The sequence below is a fragment of the Microtus pennsylvanicus genome, chromosome 10 (assembly GCF_037038515.1).
Source record: "Microtus pennsylvanicus isolate mMicPen1 chromosome 10, mMicPen1.hap1, whole genome shotgun sequence".
Taxonomy (NCBI): domain Eukaryota; kingdom Metazoa; phylum Chordata; class Mammalia; order Rodentia; family Cricetidae; genus Microtus; species Microtus pennsylvanicus.
This window is the reverse complement of record NC_134588.1, coordinates 78,452,242-78,478,333: the sequence shown is the minus strand read 5'-3', so window position 1 is coordinate 78,478,333 and position 26,092 is coordinate 78,452,242. Positions and strand designations below refer to the sequence as shown.

Below are 26,092 nucleotides of genomic sequence, written 5' to 3'. Positions count from 1 at the left end.
AGATTGCCTGAATCCTCTTCATTGGCTTCTCTTTTTGTCACTCTTCCTTTGCCTTTTTGAAAGCTGATAAATTGTGGTCCAGGGACATGTTCTTCAAATGTCTCTATGCTTTCAAGAGATGTGGCTTCCGAAGGTAAATGACTTGCCCAAAGTCACAAGTAAGTGAAGTCATAGTTGCCCATCCTATTTCTGCCCAACACTCATGCAAGCTGTCACTTTTCAGAAAAAGCTCATCTTGGTGGTATGGCCATATGTTGGTTATCCAGGACCCTAGCATGCAGATGTATGTGTGACTGGTGCATCCATCCGTGCCCACGTGTGTCTATGCATTCTGCACATGTAGTGTGTCTTATGTGATGGAGAGTGGCAGTGTATCAGAGAAGAGGTTCAAAGTGAATTGGGGTAACCCACAGGAGAACTGTTAGAGTAATGGACTTTTAGGGGCTCCAGATGGGCTTTTAGGGGAATCTACAATGCCAGAAGCCTTAGCCACAACAGATTGTGCATGGTTTCAGTTGCAATGGACACGTCCCAGTGGTGCTTTAAGTTTACTGCAGCTCAGAGAGAGCAAGGCCTCTCCTGGACCAGTGCACTTTATCGTGTTCTCCATGTTCCCTGAAGCCACAGGCAAGAAGACTGGGTAAGGTCCGCACCCTCCACTGAAAAGCAAAAGGGAGAGTGTCATAACTTGCTCAGTCTCACACTGTCTAATGCTCCTTCCACTGAACTGTAGAGAGACAAATACAATCACATTTAAATTTCAAGAGTAGCACAGCGCTGGCACATAGCAATAGCTGGAAACACACTGACTGTAGTAATGGCATGTAAAAGCCTTTGGGGTTTCTTCTGTAAGATTAAGACATTTATCTTGCTTTGATGTTCTAGGATTGTTAATGGCTCTGTCCTTGCTATGGCCACTCATATCTGCTCCCTTCTTGGTCACTCCATTCTCTACCACACCAAACTTTTCCTCCTCCTCTGCAGGGACACATCACTGGCCTCACTGGAGTTATGGAGTTTCGGGAAGACAGCTCAAATCCCTACGTCCAGTTTGAAATCCTTGGCACAACCTATAGTGAGACCTTTGGTAAAGACATGCGCAAGGTAAGCCCCAAGGTCCTCACATCCTAGTCTTCTCTCCTCCATGTCTCTGAGAACAACAACAGCTCTAGTTGGTTCCTCCCATTCCCAGCAAGGGATGCCCGCCAGGGGAAACCCTTCCCTGCTTCTCTTCTTGATGCTGCTATTAATGCTGATGATCCTGAGAAATTTCCAGGAGGAGGCAGAGAAGATTCAGGCAGGAAGTGCTAATATCACAGACCTGAGTCCAGCAGGGTTTCCTGGGAACTATTTCCAGGTCCATGGATTAGTAGGGAGCTGCCTAGATGCTAAGGGGGACCGCAGGTTTCCTCAGACTTGAGAAGTAGCCTAGCTTCTGAGACAAATGTGAATTGTGGCTGAGGCTGGGGCTAGAAGGTATAGCCAGGGTGTCTGTCAGACTCAGGGTTGACACAAAACCACCTAGAGTTCGATCAAGAGGGAAATGAGAGCCAAGAGTGGAGGATGACTCAAGATATGGCTTGGCTTTTTCGTTTGATGCATCCCTGACAGTCCAGAAGCATATTTCCAGTGGCACTGATGGACAGCTAAGATGTTGTTATAACAGTGGAGGGCTTGGAAGAGTATTCAATAGACAGCCCTCAGACAGCATCTGGATGAGCCCGGCGGGGGCTTATAATGGGTAGGAAGGAAGGGCGGAACCTGATACCCGGTGCCTGGTCTACTCAGCAGCCTTGTAAGCTTTTCCAGAAATGTTCTTTGCAGGAGGACCGCGTGCTTGTTGGGGCCAGAGAGGCTAGTGTTCATGTGTAGGAACTCAGTCCTCTTGGGAAAGAATGAAAGCATTCATTGATTGGTCTGCTCATGGAACAGGCTCTTGTAATCACATCTAACCTTTGCCATATACTTTGTGTGTGTGGGATGTCTCCATCAGTGATAGTGCTTCAGAAATAATGGCCATCCTTGTCAAAAATGAAGCCTTAGCAGGTGATGCACAAGCTCTTATCAGAGAGACTTGTAGACAAGTTAGGGACAATGCAGAGGTAGACAAAGTTTAGAAGATAATGATGCACCACTACCTGGGTAGAGAGCTTTGATCTCCGTTCTAAAGGATGGGGGAAGAGGGGTGATCTGTGGAATAGTGGAGAAACGAGATCTGAAGCACAGAAAATGGGCAGTGACATCACCATGGGAGAGCTGATTCTCCGGGGAAAGGCCACTGTGTCCTGGAGTCTCAGTATAATGAGCAGAATAGGGCCTCTCAGCCATCCTGCATTGGAAGATGGAGTTATCAGTTGGTCATATCCAGTCTAGGGATGGCCAATACGTATAGATTGATGACATCTTAGAAGCTAACAGTTTGTGGTGCCACCAAGAAGGTTAATGACTATGCTGTCACACCCAACAGAATTGAAGTGTGATTGCCAATGTCAAGAAGGCTGAGGCCCGCTTACGGTATCTCCGAGGAATTGTCCAAACCTGTGACACTTGGTTGAGGGCTAGAGGTGAATAGTTGGTACTGGTCTAAGCAAGACTATAAGAAAAATTGCTTTTGGTTTAGATTTTCATCTGTTCAGAGGCCAGAAGGAGAGAGGACCTCACTCAGCCACTCTGATGTGATTGAGGAGTATGGTGGTCTCCCGACACCGCTATTGACATCAGCTCAGGGCATAGGTACATGCCATCCTTGAGTGCTACGAGTATGTGCCATCCTTCTGAGTTAGGAACTCTAGAGTCTTGTCTGCTAGTTCCTTCATTATCTCTCACCCCATTCTTTTAGCTCAGCTCCAATTGCAAGGCTTCCACAGCCTGTGAAATGTTGACAGTGGGTCTTCTGCTTCTTCTTAGACTGCTTATACTCAAGTCCCATGAGCCCCCTGTTTGTACCCTACCAGCCACTCTGAGTCCTTGAATGAGGGGGAGCGTGGTGTGCTTCACTCCCCATTTCGGGTGTCTGGGCCTTCCGTGTTGCTAAGGCAACATCCTGTAGCCAGTGGGAACTGGAATCTCCCGGTTATAGGAGCTTCGGAACAGGAGGTCTAGATGTAATTGAGTTGGGAGGGAAGCTGATTTTCGAGTGGGATTTATTTTAAAATGTATTCTTTTGTCATTTTAAAGCCTGCCCTTAATAACTGCATATCCCAGTTGTTATCTGTCTGCCGAGCAGCTCATCATCAGGAACGAGAAGCTATGTGGGAGGCAAGGAATAGGATTTACTATAACAAGCATTTGCTGTTATGACCCAGAGTGTATACAAGAGCGATGGGATGGGCTTTAGGATGAAGCAAGGAGAGCATATTGGGTGTAGGTGTCAGGGGCATACTGCAGCCTTGGAAGGAAGAGTAGGGCTTCAGTGCCCCGGTAGAAAATAATGGGAAGCCAGGGTGCCTTAGGAGTATGATAAAAAAATATTGATAAAGGGTCAAAATAACTGGGAGTGGGTGTAAGACTTGAGGGTAGTTTGGGGATGTTCTGAGCCATCAGTGACAATGTAAAGACTTGTCTTTTGAGGAACCCCATAGATGGTAGTTTTCTTTGGCCCCTTACTACACATGATCACCAGGAGAGCCAGCTAGAAAGTTGGCTAGCTGCTGCTTGCTGGGTGAAGTGTGTGCGTTCCTGCCAAGATGATGCGTGCCACATATATTTGAATTGAAATGCAACAAAGGCTAATAAAAACCAAGAGCTTTCTGAAGATTGAAACTGTGAGGAATCATCTAAGTGAGGGAACATAGAGATATTTTTTCTGAAACCAAATACCTTAGAGAGACCTCTCTGGGAGGGTGAGTCACCCAGCCGCTTTAGATTGAGTGGCATAGGGAGGCTGCATTACTCAGCCCCTGTATAGGAAGGAGTGGGCGGTGGCTTTTCCCCGCAGGCTACTGGACAGATACTGATTAAATTATCTAAACCGGGAAAAGTGTTCTTGTTGAGGGATCGCTGAATGGCCAAATCAAAAGTCTAAGAGGTAGTTCACCGCCAGCCTGCTGTGAATTACAGACAGGTTTTAATCTTCTGTCGCTGGGATTGGCCCGTGTCTGCCAAGGGGGCAGTGTTTGCAAGGAGGTCTCTTCCCATTGCAGAAGAACTGGTTGGTTTGTTTGGCTGGTTTCCACTGTCTATTCAATTGGTGACTTGCTTTTTCAGGCCTCAGAACTCTTAAGAGTCCACACATTTCGTCTTGCTGTGATACTCCTTGCTAAACAAGCAGAAATATCCGAAGGACAATGAGCTTGTCTGTATAAATGTCCTTAGGTTATGACATGAACAGGGACAAATACATTAGAGGCCAGTGTGGCAAAATTTCCCGGGATGGGAATATATGGAAATCGCTTGGCCGAGAACAGGAGGGAGTGTAACAGAAACCATTGAATATGTACTGAATACAAGAGTACATTCTAAGTATGGGTCCTTATTGATGCCAAAGCCATTGGGTCTTCCTTGTCCCACCTCTCCTGAGTTTCAATAGCCCCCTTTTCCTTGCAGGGTCTTCCTCAAACAGAATTTCTGGTAATAATCCTCATCCTCAGGATTCTTTGCTTGTGAGGCACCGTTAGAGTAATTATCCTGCCTGGCTCTTATTGGGGAGAATGTTTCCTTTGGTTGGTTCCTCAGCCTTAGCCACGTGCGGTCATGCTTCATTGAGTGCAGAACAAACAGATGCAGCTCCCAGCTCTGCTGCGTAGTTTTATGGGCTACAACATTTCATTACACTGAGTGCCAAAAGCAAGGCCAGAGATAGGTAGCCTAGCCCTTCCAGGTGTAGCTGGGATTACTAAATTCAGTGTGCCAGGCTTGTGTCCAGTTCTTTTTGCATGCCCGGGAACAGATTTCCACGATTTCAAAAAGACCCAGGTGCGAATTGAGGCCTAAAAACTTCACTTCTAAATGCGATTTTCTACTGGGGGCTGTATTGGTAAACATGGATATTAGATCCTGCCCTTTGCCCCAAGCATGGTGTTCCTGGATTGTGACACCAGCTGAAGCCTGGAGGACCATCTCCCATTATCCAATCACTGAGAATGCCTGCCATTCTCTTCCCTGCTGGCACTGGACTGGGGCCTTGGTTCCTTCTATTAACACAGGATCCCATGTGCAGCAGGACTCCGGGAAACGAGCCCACTGCCTACAGGTGCTTGGAACTTCATTTCCCTGGGTGGCATCCTCTTGATTCACTGGCTCAGTAGAGAGTAGTAAATTCATTTGCGAGAAGGGTAGGGAAGAAGGAGGAGCATCCACGCAGCCTGTGGGGTTTGCTTTCAGACCTATACACTAGGATTGAGGAGACCCCGGGGGTCGCTTTAGACAACTTGAGGAGAGAATTGAATGAGAACCAGGAGAGGCAGAGAAAGTGTTCAGCTCAGTGGCATTTAAACTTTTCCTCTGGCCTCGCAGGTCTGGTCAAGCAAGCTCTTACTGGGACCTGATATATCAGATAGCTGCAGAGGACACATATTACAGTCGCAGCAGGCAAGGAACTTGGGTAGGGAGATCCGTACTTTGTTTTGCAGCAACTCCTCTCTGTCCTTCACAGCTCTACGGTTTGATGTAGACCTTTTCCTTTTTGAAAATTGAGGCCCACAGACTAGAAAATCTTAACAATATCTGTGACCATGCAAGTGCCTGGAAGGTAGAGGGACAAGAGGGGAGGGAGAGGAGGGAGGAGGATGGAGGAAGGAAGAGAGGGTGAGAGGGAGAGGAAGGAGGAGAAAGGGGGGGGGTGTTGAACACGAGGCAATACAGTTTTGTGATTCTGTCCCTCCTTCTAGTTCTTCCATTCCGGTGCCCCTTCTCCCTTAAGCCAGCACATTAGGGCATTGCCATCTCTTCCTGCTGGCCTGGGCCCACTAGCTTCAATTCCTTCACTTCAGCTTGGTCAGCCTTCCCATTCCAACAACTCCCCAGGGAGAGGGGAGGTCTCCATCCTCCTGTCCTGTTTCATGCTGCTGCTTTTATCTTGTCAACTCTGGTTCTTTATGACAGCTGGAGGTAGACAGGAATCTAACAATCCCACCGTGATGAGATGTCCCTGGAAGGACCTTGTGGCTACTGATAATTTACAGAGTAATAATTGCCGATCTTACAGCAATTGCCACGCCATAGGATCCCAGTTCTCCTGGGCCCAAAGTGTCTCATTAGCATTTGCTCCCTCTCTGCCACACAGTGTTACAATTTATACCTTATTCTCAGAGTTCAGAAGTTCCAAGTTGTAAGGGCAAGTTGAAATGGCACCTAAGAGCCAACTCTGAAGACAAAGTAGACCTGCCTTGATCTTGTGACGCCAGGGTCTGGAAATGAGCACAGCAGAAGGGAGGCAGCTGTGTGCTGAGCTGGGGCTCCAGGGTCTAACCTGGGAACCGTGAAATGTCTCTAGTAGTTGCTTCCTAGAGACTTCAGGCCGTGCGCGTGAGAAAAGAAGAGGAGGAGGAGGAGGAAGGAGAGCAAGAAGGAAGAGGTGAAGAACAACAGCAGCAGCAAACTTTAGTCTGTCAGATTAACATTCATGCAGCCTATTTCCTAAGTAAAATGTCAACCATGCTGAACCCATGTGCGAGACTTGCTTTTGACAGAGCAGTGAACCGAAACAAGCGCCACTGCTTCATCCCAATAAAGACCCAAGGAAAAGATGCAATTAAGTATTTCATTTTAAGTAACATTTCATCAGCGGGTGATCATTTAAGGTAGAATGCTTTGAAAATACAGATAAATGAAATGAAGGGTATAAAAGTCAATTATATTCTCTAAACTAAGGAACAAAGAGCTTTGGATTTTTGGTGTCATTTGTATGTGGGTTTTCTCCTCTCCCTCTCTATAGGGATATGGGGAGTGATAGGTATAGTTTACAAAATTGTTGTTTATTACATACATATTTTAATGCCCTGTCTTTCCCATTTAGTAGCATATTGGGAATATTTTCTTATTTCTTCAAATGTTCTTACAACTATGATTTTTAAAAATGGAAATGTATCACTAAACTTTTGGTAGGCTATTATACATTTATTCTTCCCATAGGACATCTAGATGTTAATGCATTATGACCAGGTTGTTATAGAATGATATCATAACAAACATAAAATACATGGGATTTTTCATTATATGTATATTTTTCCTTTATTATATGTTTTAAAAGGGAATTTACTAAACCAAGGATAATGATTATTTTAATATGCTTCATACACATTTTCAAATTGATTATGGAAATCTTAGTGATTTTCACATTCATTCATATAGAAATCTGTGCTTAATTCTATGCTAAAAATTCAGTGATGCATTAATTTAATATCAATATAAAGATAATGTTACTAAATTTGCATTTATGGTTAAAATATAATTATTGATCATTTATTTTTCACATTTTAAAAGTTACCTCTAAAATCCTTTGTGCCTTTATATTGGGCAAGGAAATGTTCTTGTTAACTCATAAAAATCACTTCTCTTTAGAAGCAAATTGGTAGTTATTTGTGTCAGATATTTGTCTCAATAAATTGCTTTCTTTGGGATTAAAGGATATCTGTACATGACAGACACAATTTTATGTGGTCAAATAGATTTCTTCACTCTGGTAGTTTTCCATGTTTATAATTTTATCCGATTTGCACAGATGATTCCATTTACCCAAATTTTCTTCTACTGAGTTTTATAGCCTGATTTTCTTTTTAAGAATGTATTAGGAACAGGTAGCATATTGGGAATATTTAACTGTGATGGTATGGCTCAGCATTCATAGTGTTTCACTAAATATATATATTTACATATGCACCACCCTATATACAGTAAAAATATATATTTACATACACACCACCCTATATACAGTAAATACTTGAATGGCCATCTTAGTCTGTGCTATTCTAAGTTTGTATCTCCTCAATTGTTGATAATTTATTTTCGTAGTCATTTTCTCTTATTCTAGGTTAAATGTATTTTATGTACTTACATTAGTGGATGTGCATGTCTGTAGGTAAGAAAATGGCCCTCTCCAGACCGCTCCACACATTAGAAGAGGCATGGAGCTAAGGAAGTTTCAGGCTTGCTCCCTTTAGTGCCCAGCCAACAGCTCCAGTCTTCCCGTTTTTCTATTTGGCCATTCTCAGAACATTGTCTTTAGTCTCCTTAGAGTTTTGGCCTGGCTGCGCCAGTTCCAAGGACAGCAGCCCGTGGAAGAAGGCTGCTGCCTGCCTTTGGTCACCTTGGTGAGTGTGACATGCTTTCCCATGCTGCCCGGTGTGTGCTTCTCCATCAGGGAAATCTGGGTGTGACTGTGTCTTCCGTCACTGCACAGGCCCTGTGCTCTTCTTCTCCAGGGTTTTTTGTTCTGCTTGCATTTAGTTTGATGAGGACCAAGAGAACTTGTTCTTTTTAAGATCTTTTTGAGATCTCTGGACAGAACACAGAAGAGTTGGGGCGGGGGGATTTAACCGTGGACTTCTCTGAGGCAGCTGTGGGTTGGGAGCCCTTGCTATGCTATTTGCAACCATTCTGCCCTGGTTTCCACATTTCATTTCATTGTTTTTCCTATCTGCCTCACAGAAAATCTTGGCAAAAAAAGGCTCTACACAGTATTTGCAAACAATTAAAAATTGCATGTTGGGACAGCTCCCTCTCATCCTGCTATTATACACTGCAGTACGCTGTAATTCTTCATGAGACCTCACAAAGGTTCTTATACTTCATCCCCATCCGGCATAACACTAGGTTTGCTTAGTCACTTCTGCCGTGTTCCAATGAACTGATTTATGCTCTCTCCCGCTGACCAGTTCCTGGTATTTGTTTTACTATTATTTTTAAAGCTATCATCGGAAATGCTCAATAATTTCCTTTTAGACTGGCGTGTTTTAGAATGTTTTGTCTCGAGTAGAGCTGTGACTGAATCCTAGTTGTTTTTCTAGTGGAAGCAGAAGTATAAATACATAGAAATGTGTGTACCTCTTAAGTGCACCCTTGTGGACTTTAAGAACAAAAACACGACATTGTCACCAACACTCAGAACCAGACCCAATGTCTGCAGCATCCAAGGAATATTCTTTGTGTCCATTTCTAGTTACTACACCCACCATTGATCTCCTTTTTACTTTCTACTCTCCTTAGATTTACAGTTAGCATACTATCAGATTCTCTCTGCTCTTGGAACTGACCTCCTTTGTGAAGTGTGGTTTTGAGAGCCATAATCATCACTATAAGCAGTGTTGGATCATTCTTTCTGATTGTTCTTAAAGGGAAAGTTTCATTATTGCTCAGGTATAATGAGACCAACAAAACAAAACAAAAAATAAACAAACTAAAAATGACACATTATGAACATGTTTCTCATCGATCCCAAGAGGAGAAGGGGACACATGACACTAGAGGGTCACATGGCATGTGACAGATGGTTGTTTCTGAGGACGGGGGAACATGGGAAGTTTCCAGTACTGTTTCAAGATGAAGTTGGCTAATCTTGGTTCTTTGTTTTGCATTAACAATTATAAATAGCATGTTCCTTTATCACAACAAATCTGGATTCATGACTGAGATGTGTGATGGACAGTTTTATATCAACTTGACAAACTAAGGTCATTTGTGGAGAATGGAACCTCAATTAATAAAATGCCTCCTTAAGACTGAGCTGCAGACAAACCTGAAGGATGTTCTCTTATTTAGTGATTGATGGGAGAGAGTTCAGTAATCATGTGTAGTGCCACCCTTGGGCTGACTGTTGTTCTTGGGTTCCATAAAAAAGCAGGCTGAACAAGTCACGGGTAACACACCAAGCATGGTGTCTGCGTCAGTACCTGACTCCAGGTTCCTGCCCTGTTCGAATTCCTGTCCTGACTTCTTTCAGTGATGGACACTGATCTGGAAATGTAAGCCAAATAAGCCCGTTCCTCCCCCGTTTGCTTTTTGGTGGTGGTGTTTTATCACAGCAATAGAAACCCTCACCAAGACAGGTTGCACTGACTCTCGATCAGTGTAGGAGGCACTGACAACCTCTCAGTGCAGAGCAATTGATAAATTAATGACTCTAGTGTACCCTTCAGTCTGTTTACAGCCTCTTTAATTTCTCTCTGGAAGCTGCAGCTTTCATGGCAATGACCTGGGTACCTTTTGTTTGATTTATTCCTAGATCTTGATGCTTGCCGGGTACATTATATGTAGCAAATATTCACAATCATTTTTTACTAATTTATTGTATGTGAATAGAAATTTGCTTCGTTTCATGTATTAAATTTGTTTCTAGTAGACTATAGTTGTTGATTTATACTAAAAAATTGCACATATATCCTTTGGATAAAAATTCAACATTATCCCTATTATATAAACTTGCTTGCATTCACTATTTCAGATAAAGTATATTCCCTTAGATTCCAATTTTCTCATAGTTTCAAAAATTAAGATTGTTACATTTGGCCAAAGACGAAAGACAATTTTAGTCTATCAAGGTGATTATATAATTATAAACTTGTAATTCTTACTTTTTCCTGGTAGCATGATAAATTAGGTTGGCTAAATTTTTTTGATGCTGCTCCTTTATCTTTTGTGTGTCAGGCATACCACCCTACTTTGAGGATGTAAAACAGGCTTTAGTATTTGCTGAGACGGTTATTCCCTAATTCCTCTTCCATTTTATAATTTTACTTGAACGTTTGTTTTGAGGTTAGCACAGATTCACATGCGGCCGTAATGAGTGATAGTTTACAACCACTGTTGTTGTTCCCTAAGAGACGAAGAACATCAGCAGGAATGCACCCCACGGATATGGTTCAGACCTCCACTCTCCTGGTTTCCCTTGTGTTTGTGTGCACTCATACGTAATTTTATTCTGTGTAGTTGATGTGTTTACTACCGCAATCAAGCCAGAATGTTTCTCAGGAAATATTACCATTATGATCCCTCCCGTTGCTTATTTATTATTGCACATCTTTCTTCATGTGCCTCTGTTCTGTGCACTTCTAACAATGGACAGCCAGGCCTGCACTTAGATTCTCCATCTCTAAATGTTTGCAATTTGAAAAGTTACATAAACTGAAGCTTGCAATAGTGTAATTAAAATTCTGTAACCAGCTTTTGTGCATTCAGCATAATGTCCTAGAGATTCATCCCATTGCTTTCTTCATCAATGGTTCCATCGTTCTATTGTTTAGTGCTTTTCAGAGAGGTAATGGCCCAATGATTGTTTAACCTTTAACCTTTCAACGGCAGAGGATTGTCTATATTCTTTGTAATGTTTAGCTCTTCAGAATGAAGCTGTTATGAAGCTAATGTTCAGGTTGTCTAGGATAAATACCTAGGATGCTGCTCTTGCCATGTTCTGTGGAAACTGTGTTCAGTGCTGGAAGAACAGCTGTCCTGCATGACTGCCCATCCATACTCCAGTGATGCGCTATGACACAGATAACTTCTCCCCAGCCCCAGCGGCCTTTAGTGTTACACTATCCTTTCTTTTTTTTTTTAGCTTATAACGATGAAGAGACATCTTACTGTAATCTTGATTTAATTTTTGCTTTCCTGATGACCAGAAAATCCAGCCATTTGTATGTGCTTCAATATTTGTCTAATAATTTGCCTGTTTTTCTAAGTGGATGCCTTACTTTGTACTATTGAGTTTTGAGAGCTCTTTATGTATTCCAGATGTTAGCCTTTTATTGGCTGTATGGCTTGTAAATATTTTACCTGTCTTTGCGTTTTCAGTTAGGGATCTTTGTATGGAACTAAAATTTGGATTTTGATGAAATTTAACTAGAGTTCATATTTTTAGTGCCATCCTAAGAATTTTTGTTTGTTTTGGATTTTTGGATGTTCTTTTTTTGTTTGTTTTTATGTTGTTTTTTTTATTTATCTATTTATTTATTTATCTGGCTCTCCTGGAACTTTCTCTGAAGAACAACCTGGCCTTGAATTCAGGGAAATCTGTCTGCCTCTGCCTCCTGAGTTCTCGGATTAAAAACATGTGCCACCACTGCCCATTTGTCCTGAGTGTCCTAAAATCCACTATGTAGACCAGACTGGTCTCAGATTCAGACATCCTGCCTGCGTCTGTCTCCTGAGTGCTGAGATTAAAGGTGTATGCTACCATATTTGGCACCTTAAGAATTATTTGCCTATCCTTATAATCCAAAGATGCTTTTCTCTTACGCTTTTCTTAATATGTTAACATTGTATGTATACAATTATCTATATCATCTATCTGTCTATCTATCTATCTATCTATCTATCTATCTATCTATCTATCTATCTATCATTTCTATCAATCTATCATTTAAACTTTGATTTGGGGCACAGCTTAAGATAGAGTGGGTTTGATAGACAGAGGTTTCTATTTTCTGTAGTTCTTAAAGGAGAGGAATAGGATGAAGTTAACTATGTCTGTCCTCAAATGTACCTAGAGGTAAAACTGGCTTTTCTCAAATACTGCTGTCTACTGAAAATTCCTTACCTGGGCTGCAGCCCATCAGCCGTGAAAGAGTTGTATACACTGTGCTAACACTGTTACCCACTGTGAGCTACACTGTTAGTTGTGAAATTTTAGTTGAGGTTTTTGTCCTGTTAGCAGTGTCTTCATCTTCATTTGTTTAAAAGGCTACTCCATCCTCCACTGAATTGTGGTTGGATTTTCTCATAAATCATTAGGAATGTTTGTGTGTGTTTGCTTTTGGGTCTTGTAGTCTGTTCCCCTGTCAATATGCCAGAGTGTCTGCCTATCACTGTGTCTCAATTGCTGTAGCTTTTGTTCATTATTGGGTCGTATTTGCTATGTTGTATATGTCATAGACTAGACTAGGATTTCTATTCAAAGTCCATAAGTTATAATCAGTCTTAAATTTCCTTAGTTGTACTGTATCTGTTTTGGGCACTCAGTACTAAATTCATAAAATATGTTTAAAGTATTCATTTGTCTCCTATCTTACGGAGAATGCTGTGTAGGAGTTCTTTAAATTATGTACATGTTTGATAAGCATCTGTTTTAGGAACTTTTAAATTAAAATACTATTCTTGTGTCCAGTTTCATGATGGTTGAATTTTGGTTGAAAATACACACACACACACACAGACACACACACACACACACATACACACACACAGACACAGACACACACACACATTGAATAATTCTTCTCAGTTATTAAATTTATAACTTTTTGTATCATTAAGTAGGTATAGCATATGTAGCAATGTCTTTGTGTTCTTCCTGTTATTATATGTTTTCTATTTTTTAATAACTTAGAAGATTTACCAGTTTTGGGGGTGCTTTTTGAGTTACCTCCCACCTTTAATTTGTTTGTTTATTTGTTTGTTTATTTATTCACTGTATGTATGTGTGTGATAAGCATGCTTGCAGAGGTTAGTGAACAATTTGTGGTGGTCAGCCCTCTCTCCACTCTGTGGGCTCTGGGGACTGAACCCCAGCAGGCGTTTCCACCTGCTGAGCCATCTCACCACTTTATGACATTTTGAAGATATATCTTTTAGTCTTATTTTTTTTATTTTATTGTTTCTCCACTTTAAGTTTTAATACTCACTTCTTTTTTAGTTATTACTTTTTATTTTTTGACCATTTTGTTTTCCCTTTTCCTGATTTCTTGAGGTAGAGTCTTCAATTATTTGAGATTGATGGTATTTTGTAATGAAAGCTGTCAGTGCTACGTATTTCGCTACACTGGAACAATTTTAAACTTTCATTTTAATATGCTTTACTTCATTTGCATTCAATTCTATGTATTCTATAGATTTCCTTCGAGACTTCCTATCTGGCGCAGGGATTACTTAGGAGTGTAATGTTAGTTTTTCACATGCCTAGGGGATTTCCATCTCTTCTTTGTAGTATTGAGTCCTTTTCAGATTCTATTACGATGTAAGAGCCTAACCTGTGTGCTATCAATGCCTCAAAATTTGTTGAGTTACTTTAATGGACCAGGACATGGCCTATTTGATGAATATTCACTAAGCACTTGAGAGAGCATATGTTCACCTGATACTGGTGGGTGTTCTGCCTCTGTGTTTAGACAGCATTGACTGGCTGAACTGTTGGAAATGTAATTACCCTGTTGACTTTTTTCTATCCAATGCTATGATGGGGTTCTTGGCTCCCCACCCCTTCTTAATGAACTTATTACTTTTCCCTTGGCTCTATCAGCTTCTGCTTCATGTAGTTTGAGGATCTGTTTTTTGAGTATACATATATAGTCTTATCAGATCATTAGGTCTCCCTTGTGGATTTATCCTTTTAAGCTTGTGTACTATCCTTGTTTCTTTCTGGTAATTTTCTTTATCTGCTACCACCATAGATACTTCTCCTTTATTTACTTATTTTTTTGAGACGGGGTTTCTCTGTAGCTTTGGAGCCTGTCCTGGAACTAACTCATACACACCAGAATGATCTTGAACTCTCAGAGATCCGCCTGCTGTTGCCTCCCGAGTGCTGGGATTAAAGGCCTGTGCAACCACTGCCCAGCTTATACTTCTAGTTTCTCCTTTAAAAATTAATTTCATATGATATGTCATCATATTATGTGACAGTAAGATATCCTTGTCATTGTGTTTAAAGTGGGTTTCTTATGAGCAGCAATAGTTGAATAATTTGTTAAATACATTAGTGTATTCATGTCAATAAAAAGGAAAATGATTCATCCAGTGTGGTAGCTCAGTGGATAAAAGTCTGTGCCACCAAATTCTGATTACCTGAGTTCAATCCCTGGTACCTACAGGGTGAAAGTCTTGTGAACTGTCCTCTGATCTCTACAGACACAGTTTGGCATGTGTGTCCATTCCCCAGTACATGCACACGCGCACACACACATACACATAGGTGGACATACACTTTTAAGTGTAATAAAATACTTAATAACACTTGTAATAGGAAAACCAAACAGGGGCTCATACCTGGAGAAAACCGCTTCTCCCTCTTTCAGCAGCCATTGATTACCATTAGGGGTGAGACCTAGTGAAATTCCCCCCACCTGACTTAGTAGTCTATTGCTCTTGTCATTATGCAGGCCTTGTTTAGGCACCCGTTTTGTTGAGATTTTATGGATGTAGCTTCCTTGTCTCTAAAGAAACTCCTTCACAGCAGGCATCTTCATCTTCTGGTTCCCACAATCTTTCCACAGCTCTCCCATGATTTCCCCTGAGTCACAATATAAGGGTCACTTTGTAGATGTGACTAAAGGCTTGTGTTGGGCAGCCTTTAGTCAGTTATTCTCAGCATTTAAAAACATTTTCAATTTTTATATCATTTCCTCCTTCTCTGTCCTCTTTCCAATGCCTCCCTTGTTCTCTCCTTCCAAACCATACTCACTCTCTCCCTCTCAAATTGGTAGCCTCTATTTTTGATTATTATTGTTGCATATATTTATGCATTAATACATAGCTGGAATCTGCTGAGTCCATTTATTGTTGCTCGTATGTATATAATTTTAGGACCGACCAGTTGGTGATGGAGAACCATTAGTGGCTTTATCTTTGAAAAAGACAAATTCTGCTTTCTTAGTAGTAATTTATTACCTGCAGTTCTTTTTTTTCATATTCCTATGCATTTTAATAGTTAAAGCAGTTTTATGTTATATATTCTGTAGATTATTATAATCATTTATTTTCTATTGAAAATGAGCCAATATTTCAAGGCCTTTTGAATATTAACAAGTGGGTATGTCTTCAATATTATATTTAAGAATAGATAAAATTAAAACATGATTTTTATCCAATTCTATTATTGACATATAATTAAAAAAATAAAACTTAAAATATTTGTCTCTGTGTGTCATGTATTTTATTCATTTAGAGATCTTGGTTTTGTGAATTTCATGCAATCACTGTTAATGGCACATGGCTTCTAATTCCACAACATCTGCATTGGAGGGAGCATTTTCAGTGTTTTATATGTATAACTTTGAACATGATCCAACAAAAAAAAGAAAATAGTAAGATATTATTCCAGCAGATTAGCAAGCAAAGCGGTAATATTGATTATTTTTAACTATGACAGGAGAATAGTTAACAAGAGAGGAGAATCCATCACAGAGGCTCTGACTTGGGGAAAACACAACAGAGCAGTGGGGTTGAGGAAAGGAAAACAAACTGCTTAGGCTGAAAGTAAAGACAGAAAAATGTTGCAGGATATAAAGATATGTATATATGTATATATGTATGTATATATATATATATATGTGTGTGTGTGTGTGTGTGTGTGTGTGTGTGTGTGTGTGTGTACACATGGAAGGTGACAGAAAGATCTCTAAATGAATAAAATACCTGCAGTTCTTTGTCTAGGGCTGGGGTGTTGTGCGGAGAGGCGGGCTGCTTCCGGCTAGCTTTACCCGAAATAATTACACGGAAACTGTATTCTTTTTTTTTTGAGGGGGTCCAATGAACTTTATTCATGGTATTCAAGAGAGTAGGGCTCCCTAAGCCCCCTCCAGCTATTCTGGAGGGGTCTGGGATGGAAACTGTGAGGGAGATGCTCAGTGTCAAGGGTTAGTTAGGACAGGGACTGCTCAGCAGCCGAGGACCTCTCTCTTGCTGTGTCCTTGCTGGGATGGGTGGTCCAGGGCGGGCTTCTTACTCCTTGGAGGCCATGTAGGCCATGAGGTCCACCACTCTGTTGCTGTAGCTGATTTCATTGTCGTACCAGGAAATGAGCTTTACAAAGTTGTCACTGAGAGCAATGCCAGCCCCAGCATCAAAGGTGAAAGAGTGGGAGTCACTGTTAAAGTCATAGGAGACGACCTGGTCCTCAGTGTAGCCCAGGATGCCCTTTAGTGGGCCCTCGGATGCCTGCTTCACCACCTCCTTGATGTCATCATACTTGGCAGCTTTCTCCAGGCGGCATGTCAGATCCATGACAGACACATTGGGGGTAGGACGCGGAAGGCCATGCCCGTGAGCTTCCCGTTCAGATCTGGGATGACTTTGCCCACAGCCTTGGCAGTGCCAGTAGACGCAGGGATGATATTCTGAGCAGCACCACGGCCATCTCGCCACAGCTTCCCAGAGGGGCCATCCGCAGTCTTCTGGGTGGCCGTGATGGCATGGACTGTTGTCATGAGTCCTTCCACGATGCCAAAGTTGTCATGGATGACCTTGGTCAAGGGGGCTAAGCAATTGGTGGTGCAGGAAGCGTTGCTGACAATCTTGAGGGAATTGTCATACTTGTCATGGTTCACACCCATCACAAACATGGGGGCATTGGCAGAAGGGGCGGAGATGATGACCCTCTTGGCCCCACCCTTCAAGTGGGCCCCAGCCTTCTCCATGGTGGTGAAGACACCGGTAGACTCCACAACATACTCAGCGCCGGCATCCCCCCATTTGATGTTGGCGGGATCTCGCTCCTGGAAGATGGTGATGGCCTTCTCGCTGATGACAAGCTTCCCATTCTCAGCCTTAACTGTGCCTTTGAACTTGCCATGGGTGGAGTCATATTGGAACATGTAGACCATGTAGTTGAGGTCGATGAAAGGGTCATTGATGGCAACAACGTCCACTTTGCCAGAAGTGAAGGCAGCCCTGGTAACCAGGCGTCCAATACGGCCAAATCCGTTCACTCCGACCTTCACCATCGTGTCTCTGGAACGAGGCTGGCACTGCACGAAAAGAAGCAGCTGTCTCTAGAACAGGGCAGAGCAGAGAGCCAAAACTGTATGCTTTTAAACACTGCTTGGCCCATTAGTTTCAGCCTCTTATTGGCTAATTCTCATATCTTGCTTTAACCCATATTTAGTAATCTGTGTAGCACCACGAGGTGGTAGCTTACCAGGAAAGATCTTAACCTGCATCTGTCTCGGAGAGGAGAGTCATGGCGACTGCCCTCACTGCTTTCTTCCTCCCAGCATTCTCTTCTGTCTTCCCCGCCTACCTATGTTTTGACCTATTAAGCCAAGCAGTTTTCTTTATTAATTAACCAATAGACAGTTGACCCTCCTCCATCACTGGGGCAAAATGAGATTTCCCTCTTACACATTAACACATCTTCTGGTGACGTTGTTCAAGACTTGCTTAGGGAGTCATATCTCTGAGATATGTGTGTGGCTTTCCTGTCATTTCTAGGAGACACACTGTCACAGCATATTTTTTGGTCCTTTGACTTTTCAATCTTTCTGCTCCTGATTCCACAATGTTCCCTGAGCCTTAGCTACAGGAGTTGTGTTGTAGATCTGTCTGGGATGTCTGGGCATCACACGATCTTATGGGATGAGAAGTCACCAAAGTTGTTCTCCAGTTCTTTTCACTCTGTTGGTTGTTTATTTTGTTATACAGAGCTTTATAATGAAACTGCCTTTGCCGAGCTTCTATCATTTCCCAAGATATTGGAGTCCTATTAATGAAGTCATTATCTCTTCTTCTGGCTTTAAGTGTTTTCTTTATGGTTTCTTGTAGATCAGTGTTTCTAAACCTTCCTAATGCTGCAGCCCTTTAATGCAATTCCTCATGTTATAGTAACCTCTGCAATCATAGAATTATTTCATTGCTGTTTTATAAGTGTAATTTTCTGTTGTTAAGAATCATAATGTAAACATCTGATATGTGGAATATCTAGTAATGTGACTCTCAAAGGGTCCCAACCTACATGTGCCACTTACTCTTTAAGATCTGATTCACCCTGTTTTTGTTGTTGTTGAATATTTTCTTGCTGTTTTCTGGTGATTCATACTTTAAAATTAGTACTTTTTTTCACATCTTTTATCTTTTTCATACAGGCTTTCACAGACTTTTTCATTATTCACAGAACTGTGAATAACTCAGATTAAAATATACATTTTGATTCATTATAATTAGGTGTCATTTCCGCCCATATGACTAATGTTGTCAACATTTACCTCTTTAAAACTCTACCTCTTTAGACTTATGGGTAAATTGTACACTTGCTTTAAACGCTATAAGATATTGTTATTATGTTTAGTTACTATTATTCAGTTACTATTTAACTATTCTGCCCTAGATACTGACTTTCTAATCATTCTGACTCCTTTCTCCATCTCATCCAAGCATGAGCTATAGAAATTACACCTGAAAACACAGTCTTCTTTTGTTTTTGCGCTATTTTCCTCTGGTCCTACCATCTACTGAAGAAGCCCCTTCAGGGTTGCTTCCAGTGCAGGTCTCTTCAGTGCATCAGGTTCTCCCTGTTGTGGTCTTTCTCGTATCTGGATTCCGCACTCACTGGCGAAGGTTATTTTCACTGGGTGCAGAATTCTTAGTTGATGTTTTCCTTCCCACGTTTAAAAAGTGTCATTGTGTTTTCTGGTATGCTGGTATTTCTGGTGATTTCATTTGAAAGTTTCTGATTTGGTTGCTATTAAATTTTCAGTAATGGTGCCATATCATCTAGGTATACCTCTCCTTTAATTTCTCGGGTATAATGGAATTAATCGATTCTTTATGTTTAATTATTAGTTTTGCACAGTTTTAAGCCTTAATGCATTAATTTTCGTGCAGTCTTTCTCCTCTCTCAGAAAATCTAGTTGCATCTGTAACTCGTGTTGTTTTCTCTTTTTCTTTGTTTTAAGTCAACACATGCCATTTATCTTCTATTTCCTTTAACTCATGCATATAAATTATAATTGCGTTCTAGTCATCTCTTACATCATTCACATTTTTCTGTAATTTTCTTTAACACGATACCACATAATTTATAACCTTATTTGGAGACTATTTCACCATTTTCCATGGTGTATTACAATGACATTTAGCAATGTATAGAGTCATAACTGAAACAAAAATTTAACACATACACATGCACACACACATATATATAAGTACATATATATATAATCAATATATACTTGTAGCATGATAATGTTTCATTACAATCAGTATTTCAAATCTTAGCATCACCCTAAAATCTCCCTGCCCATCTATCTCACACATTCATTCTCAGTCAACCACCGTTTTGTTCTCTACTATATCAAGTTCATTTGATTACATTTTAGAATTTCATAGAATCATGTCTTCTCTTTTGTCCTTTTATTCAGATTGAGCACTCTGTGATTCTATGCTATTTCCTTTTGTTATAGAATATTGCCTTCTGTTCCATACAAGGGAAAAAACACTATTTATCTGTTTTTCTGTTGATGGATATTTGTATTGTGTTTAGATTTTTACTACATCCAGTAAAGCTGCTACACGTATTTGTGTAAAAAGACTTTGTGTGGACATAGATTTTACTTATTTTGGTAAATATCCAAGAGGGAGAATGCTGGGTCATATGGCAGGTTGATGTTAAGTTGTAAAAAAAAATTCCAATCTATTTTCCATTCTGACTATTCAATTTTCAGTTTCCCCAAGCGGTTTAATAGAATTTGAGTTTTTATGCATCCTTGCCTACACTTGGCATAGACAAGCTTAAATTTTCTAATCATTTAATTGCTATATAGAGTTATGTCACTGTGGTTTTTATAGTGTGTTTAAAAATAATTTCATATTTCTCAGAAGAGTTGCAAAGACAGCACAAAACATTACTGTGTACAGTTGCCCCAACTTCCTCTAATATTAGCATTTGACATGACAAAGCATGTCAAAACCAAGAAATTAACTTTGAAACAATGCTACTGACTGTGGACTTTAGCCTGATTTTGTCTATATGCATAGCAATGTTCCTATCCTGTTTCTGGATCTTTTCTAGGGCGTTGCATAGACTTTAGTTATTCTGATTCCCTGGTGTCTGCCATCTAAGACCTTTGACAGCTTTGCTTGTTTTGTGTCTATAAAGAGGAGTGATCAGGTATTTGCAGAAAAGCTGAAACAATATTTCAGGCCTCTCCATTTTGAGTCTGTCAGAGATTGTTTTGTTTGCTTGGATGGGAACTGTGTGTTTATGGGAAGAACTCCAGGGAAATGAGGTTCTCTTCTTCTCAGTATTCTGCCCATTAGCCAGTGTCTATCCGATGTCCTGTCTATCAGATGTCACTGGTGATGCTAACTTTGGTCACTTGTCTAATTTATGTCTAAGGCTTCTCCAATGTGAAAAAACTGTTTTTGTTTACATGTGTTAATCATTAGAATCAAATCTATGTTTGAACCATGTCTGAAGGGAGTTAATATTCATCCTTAAGTATTAGTAGTATATAAAAAGTAGCTACATGGTGCAATCATTGCACTAATTAGTAACAGTTTAGGGGACTAGAAGGATATACTTTGAAACCCTACAAATATTCTGTTTGCTCTTAAAACTTTGCCTACCGATTTTATCATTTGTCTGTGTGTTCTGCCTGAAGCATTCACGACTGCTATGCTCCAAGCTTCTTTTATATTTCTTTGATTCCTTTCTCATTATTTAATGTTCTTGTAGAAAGAGGAGTTTTTTTCCTTTTTCCATGTGCTTTCCTAACCTCCTGTCCCTTTGAAGACTTCCATGTTTTCTTATGCTTAAAGTACTGAGAGTGTGTCTTGGATTTTCCTTGCCTCTGACATAGACATAGACAATTCTCACAGAACTCAGAATTATTTCATTGAGGACTTGTATTTGAAGACTAAAACCACAGTGATGGATATGTCTACTGTTACTGACATATCAATGCTTTCAAGATCTTTCAGCGGACAGAGGAAGGAATTACACGTGTGTATGTTATTCCAGGTAGATTCAGAGGTGTGCATTTCTGTATCCTTCTTATCTGTCATTTATCTGTCTAACTCTCTCTAATAGCTACTATCCAATTGTCTGTTTGTCGATCTTTGTCTGTCTTCATCCCCTGTGTGTACTTGTGTGAATGTTCACAAACAGATGGAAATACACACAAAAATGCATGCGTACATAATTGTGATTTCTAACTCAGTTGTGAAGGCCTCATTATAGCCTTCTCTCCTTGCTTGTTTGTTATTTCATTCTCTAACAGTTGACTCTGGTTCCTCTTGCCTGCAAATTATTTCTTAGGAAACCCTTGAATATATGTAGCATCAGATTCCGGATATGTTTGTGAGAGACAAATTGACCAACTATAGAACAATGTTTAACTATGGTCCTTTTGGTATTTAGCCTCACAGAATCCAAGCAAAACACCATTTCCCAGAGCTACTTAGTCAACTCCGTTTTCCCTGACTGTCTTCAGTGAGGTTGTGCCTTACATTTGTAATGGGATTACACTTGTGTTCTCACACTTCATTTTCCATCCTGGGATCTGCTAACATTCTGCCTCTAATTTTTGTTAAATTATAAAGTAAAGCTTATGGCCTGTGGTCTACAGTTCTATGTGTGTGCTGAATGCACAAGGTTGCATATCAACCAACGGAAAAATGTCAGCACTCTAAAAATGGCCAAAGGCCTTCCTTCCACATTTGACCTGTAGCTGCTCAACTCTCAGGCAGTTCAGTGTCTTGTCCCTACAGTTTTGATGTTTCCAGAACTTCATATGAATGTGTTATGCAGTTTGTGGGCCTCTAGAATTTGTCTTCCTTTATTTAGAAAAATCTACTTAATATTCACCAATGTTGTTTTGTAATTTAATGTCTGTTTCTTTTGTTGTATAATGGTGTTCCATTCTGTGGGTGGACCAGTTCATTTATTTATTCAGCTGTTGAAGGACATTTTGATTATTCTAGATTTTGGAATTTCCAAATAAAAGTGTTATTAACATTTGTGTAAATACTTTTATGTGAAAATAAATTTCAGTTCTCTGGAATAAACCCTTTGCTGTGGGATTGAGGGGACATGTGGTGAGTGTAGATTTATTTTCTTTAGGAGCTGCCAAACTCTTTATCGAAGAGGTTGCACAGTTTTACATGTGTACAGCAATGAATTGATATGTTTTATGCTTCACATTCTTCCTAGGATTCTGCATTCACCGTTTTTTGTTAGTATCATTAATTTCAACCATTCAGATTTGTCATCTGTGTGCCCTCTTGGTCCTCTGTCCATTTGACTGTTGCGTCTCCTTTCAAAGTGCAATTATTTTGATTGATCATTGAGGAGAAACTTGAAATTCTGTGTATTCTTTGGAATATTTTTATCTATTGTATTTATTTTTATTTTATGAGAATATATATGTGCCTGCCTATGTATATGTATACCACGGGGTGCTGCTCTGGTGTTCAGTGAGGGCACTGGATTCCCTGGAGTTGGGGTTACAGGCAGTTGCAGGTGACCTGCTGCAGGTGCTGGAAACTTAACCCAGGTCCTCTGCAGGGGCTGTAAGTACTCTCACCAGCTCAGTCATCTCCCCCACCTGTAAATGGATCTTGACACTGTTGTCCCTTAGCTATGTGTCTTAAAGCTAGTCCCATTTTTCAATTGCTTCTTAATTCCCGTAATAGTTTGTTCTTTAAAGCACGTGTTATTTGAATGTCGGTACATTATACATTTTGAATTTTTTGATATATTATGCTTTTGGTGTCTTATCTATAACCTCTATAAACCTATGAACATTAGAATTTTTTTCCTATATGCTAGAAGTTTGAAAGTTTTATGTTCAAGAATGTTTGCTATATTACAGAGAGAGAGAGAGAGAGAGAGAGAGAGAGAGAAAGAAAGAAAGAAAGAGAGAGGAGAGAGATATCAGGAGGCAGGGGGAAAAGAGCCATTTAATTTATCCCAGAGAAAGGAATCGGAATCCAGTACCAAAGTAATAAATGTACCCAAGTCCAACTTGGTAAACCAAGGGGCTTTCATTGTTTTGTTTTGATTTTAAATTAGAAATATGGGTGAAGGATCAGGTAGAGAAGCAGGGGTGACTCAGACACAGTTGTATCATGGAAAAGTTCACCCCAACATGAGTAGACTCACAGAATACCCGGAAGCTCTCTGCTTATAGGCAGCTAGGTCAACAATGTAGGAATCTCCTCCAAGCAGCTGGGTCGGGCTGTCTCCTCCCTCAGGAGTGGTTTACTATTTCATAAAGTTGTGGAGCGCCTGTTTTAATTCTGTGGAAACTGCCAGACAGTAGTGGTCCTATCTGGGTTGTATGTTGTAACCTTGTCCAACTGCCCTGTTAGTAAAACAGTAGCTTTGGTGTGATTTACTAGGGTTTTCTCCGTAGGAAATAAATTCAGTCATGAATATTATTCTTTTCAATTTTTCTTTATCTCTCCGTGTTCCTCCCTCCCTCTCTCTCTTTCCTTTCTTTCTCGCTCTCTTACTTTATTTCCTTATCTTATATTCAATCAGCATTCAAAGAAGATGGCATTTGGAGATTATTAATTAGGTATCCTTCTCTGCTTTCAGTCCTTTCTTAGGGAGAACACATTTGCTTGACATTATTGTAGGATTGTTTTCTAGAAACCTCCATTAGGTAAATAAAGTCCCCTTCTGACTTTACTTTATTGGGAGAGGTTATTTTTTTAAAGATTTATCTATTTATTATGTACACAGTGTTCAGCCTCCATGGCTGCAGGGCAGAAGAGGGCACCAGATCTCATTCCAGATGGTTGTGAGCCACCATGTGGTTGCTGGGAATTGAACTCAGGACCTCTGGAAGAGCAGTCAGTGCTCCCAGCCTCTGAGCCATCTCTCCAGCCCCGAGGTTATTTTTTTTTTTTAGATCATAGTTTGATGTCAGTTTGATCATAATTTTGCTGACTAGTAAAGATTGAGATTATCTTATGTAAACCTTTCTCTGTAGGTTTTCTAGCACTATGGAATGGTGGGTTTACTGGTTGATCTTTTTGTTGATTTTATTGCTATGGAAAGAGGGTGTCGTGTATTCCAGCTGACCTTGAATTTATTTTGTAGACAAGGATGACCTTGATTCTGCCTCTCCCCTGGAAGTAGTAGTAGGGCTCAATCTTACACAACCACACTCAGTTGGAACCCAGGGTCTTGCATGTCTATTAAATGAGATGTCCTCCAGTTTTCTTGTAATCTCTGTTCTGTTCGAATATTAGGCTATACTGACCTCATAAAATGAGTGGCTAAACACACACTGTCTCTGTGTATCTGAGAGAGTATGTTTAATTTGTATAGTTTCTTCCCGCCCACTGATGAACCCATCTGGGCCAGTGTCATCCGTTTTTGAAGTTGTCTTTTATTTTTTTTAAAAAACAAACAAAAAGACAAACAAACTGCACAGTGGTTGTCTTTAATCCAGATGGGCGGGATATTTGGACTTAAGTAGACCTTGGCAGTTTGTGTCTTTCAAGGAACTTCATCTGAAGGTCTGTAGTAATTTGCTTAGTTCATTACAGATGTTGGAGGTATTTGTCTTTTCTATTTATTTCTTGGCCAATATAGCAATAGATTTATCAATTTTATTGATCTTTTCTAAGAACCAACTTTTGACTTCATTGATTTTTTTTCTATTGTTTTTCAGTTTTAAACCTTAATGATTTTTGTTGCCTTTATTATTTTGCCCCACTGTTTATGTTTAATTTCTTCTTATTTTTTCCTTTTGGTTAATGTGGAAAAGTTGATGACTGCTTTTGTGTGTTTATTCTTTCTTTAATATAATAATTTAATTCAATACATTTCCTTCTATATCCTGTTGGTTAATCCACAAATTTTGATAAATGATACTATTACCTATCCATTTATTTAGTTATTTTTTAAGTTTTGTTTTTATTTATTTTTAGGGTCCATTTATTTTTAATCTGTCTGATATTTATGTTTTAATTGTGGCTTGCCTAAGCAGCATATGGCCAGCCATTGCCTTTCTCAATGTCAGCATCTGTCTTTAATGGGAGTGTTCTGAATATTATCATTTTATGATGTCATTAATAGGGCTAGATTTTGCATAGACTATTATTGATTTTTTTTATTTTATTATATCTTCAGTTTCATCCATGTTTCTTGTCTTGTTTTGGGCTATCTGAATATTTTTATTTATTTTTTGCTTTCTGGGTATTCTTTTTTTGCACCAGTGCTCATGGGATTATCTAGAGCTCATCTTCACACCAAATAAAGAAAACTGTGACTCTCCCTTCTCATCCTGACATTGATTATTTGTTATAGAATGTTGGCTATATCTCCATCCATTGGAAACTCTGCTAGACAATGCATTTTGAAGCTCTCATCAGTTGCATACATTTAAAAACGCTTAAGACAGAAGTGAGAGGTTTTACATATTCACTGTTTACTTTCTTCTTCTTTTATTTCTGATTCCCACATTCTCCTTTGGTATCATTTTCCTCTGGAAGCAAT

At 40.1% G+C, this 26,092-nt stretch overlaps 1 protein-coding gene and 1 pseudogene across 2 annotated transcripts in view; one reads left to right on the top strand and one right to left on the bottom strand.

The window, feature by feature from the left end:
- Window positions 1-26,092, top strand: part of Grid1 (glutamate ionotropic receptor delta type subunit 1) — a 759,372-nt gene that overhangs the window by 509,698 nt on the left and 223,582 nt on the right. For both annotated transcript variants that reach the window (XM_075988693.1, XM_075988692.1), the window contains exon 8: window positions 985-1,104. In XM_075988693.1, coding sequence (XP_075844808.1) covers window positions 985-1,104 — 120 coding nt within the window. The remainder of the gene's footprint in view (window positions 1-984; window positions 1,105-26,092) is intronic.
- On the bottom strand, window positions 16,483-17,641 carry LOC142858330 (glyceraldehyde-3-phosphate dehydrogenase pseudogene; annotated as a pseudogene).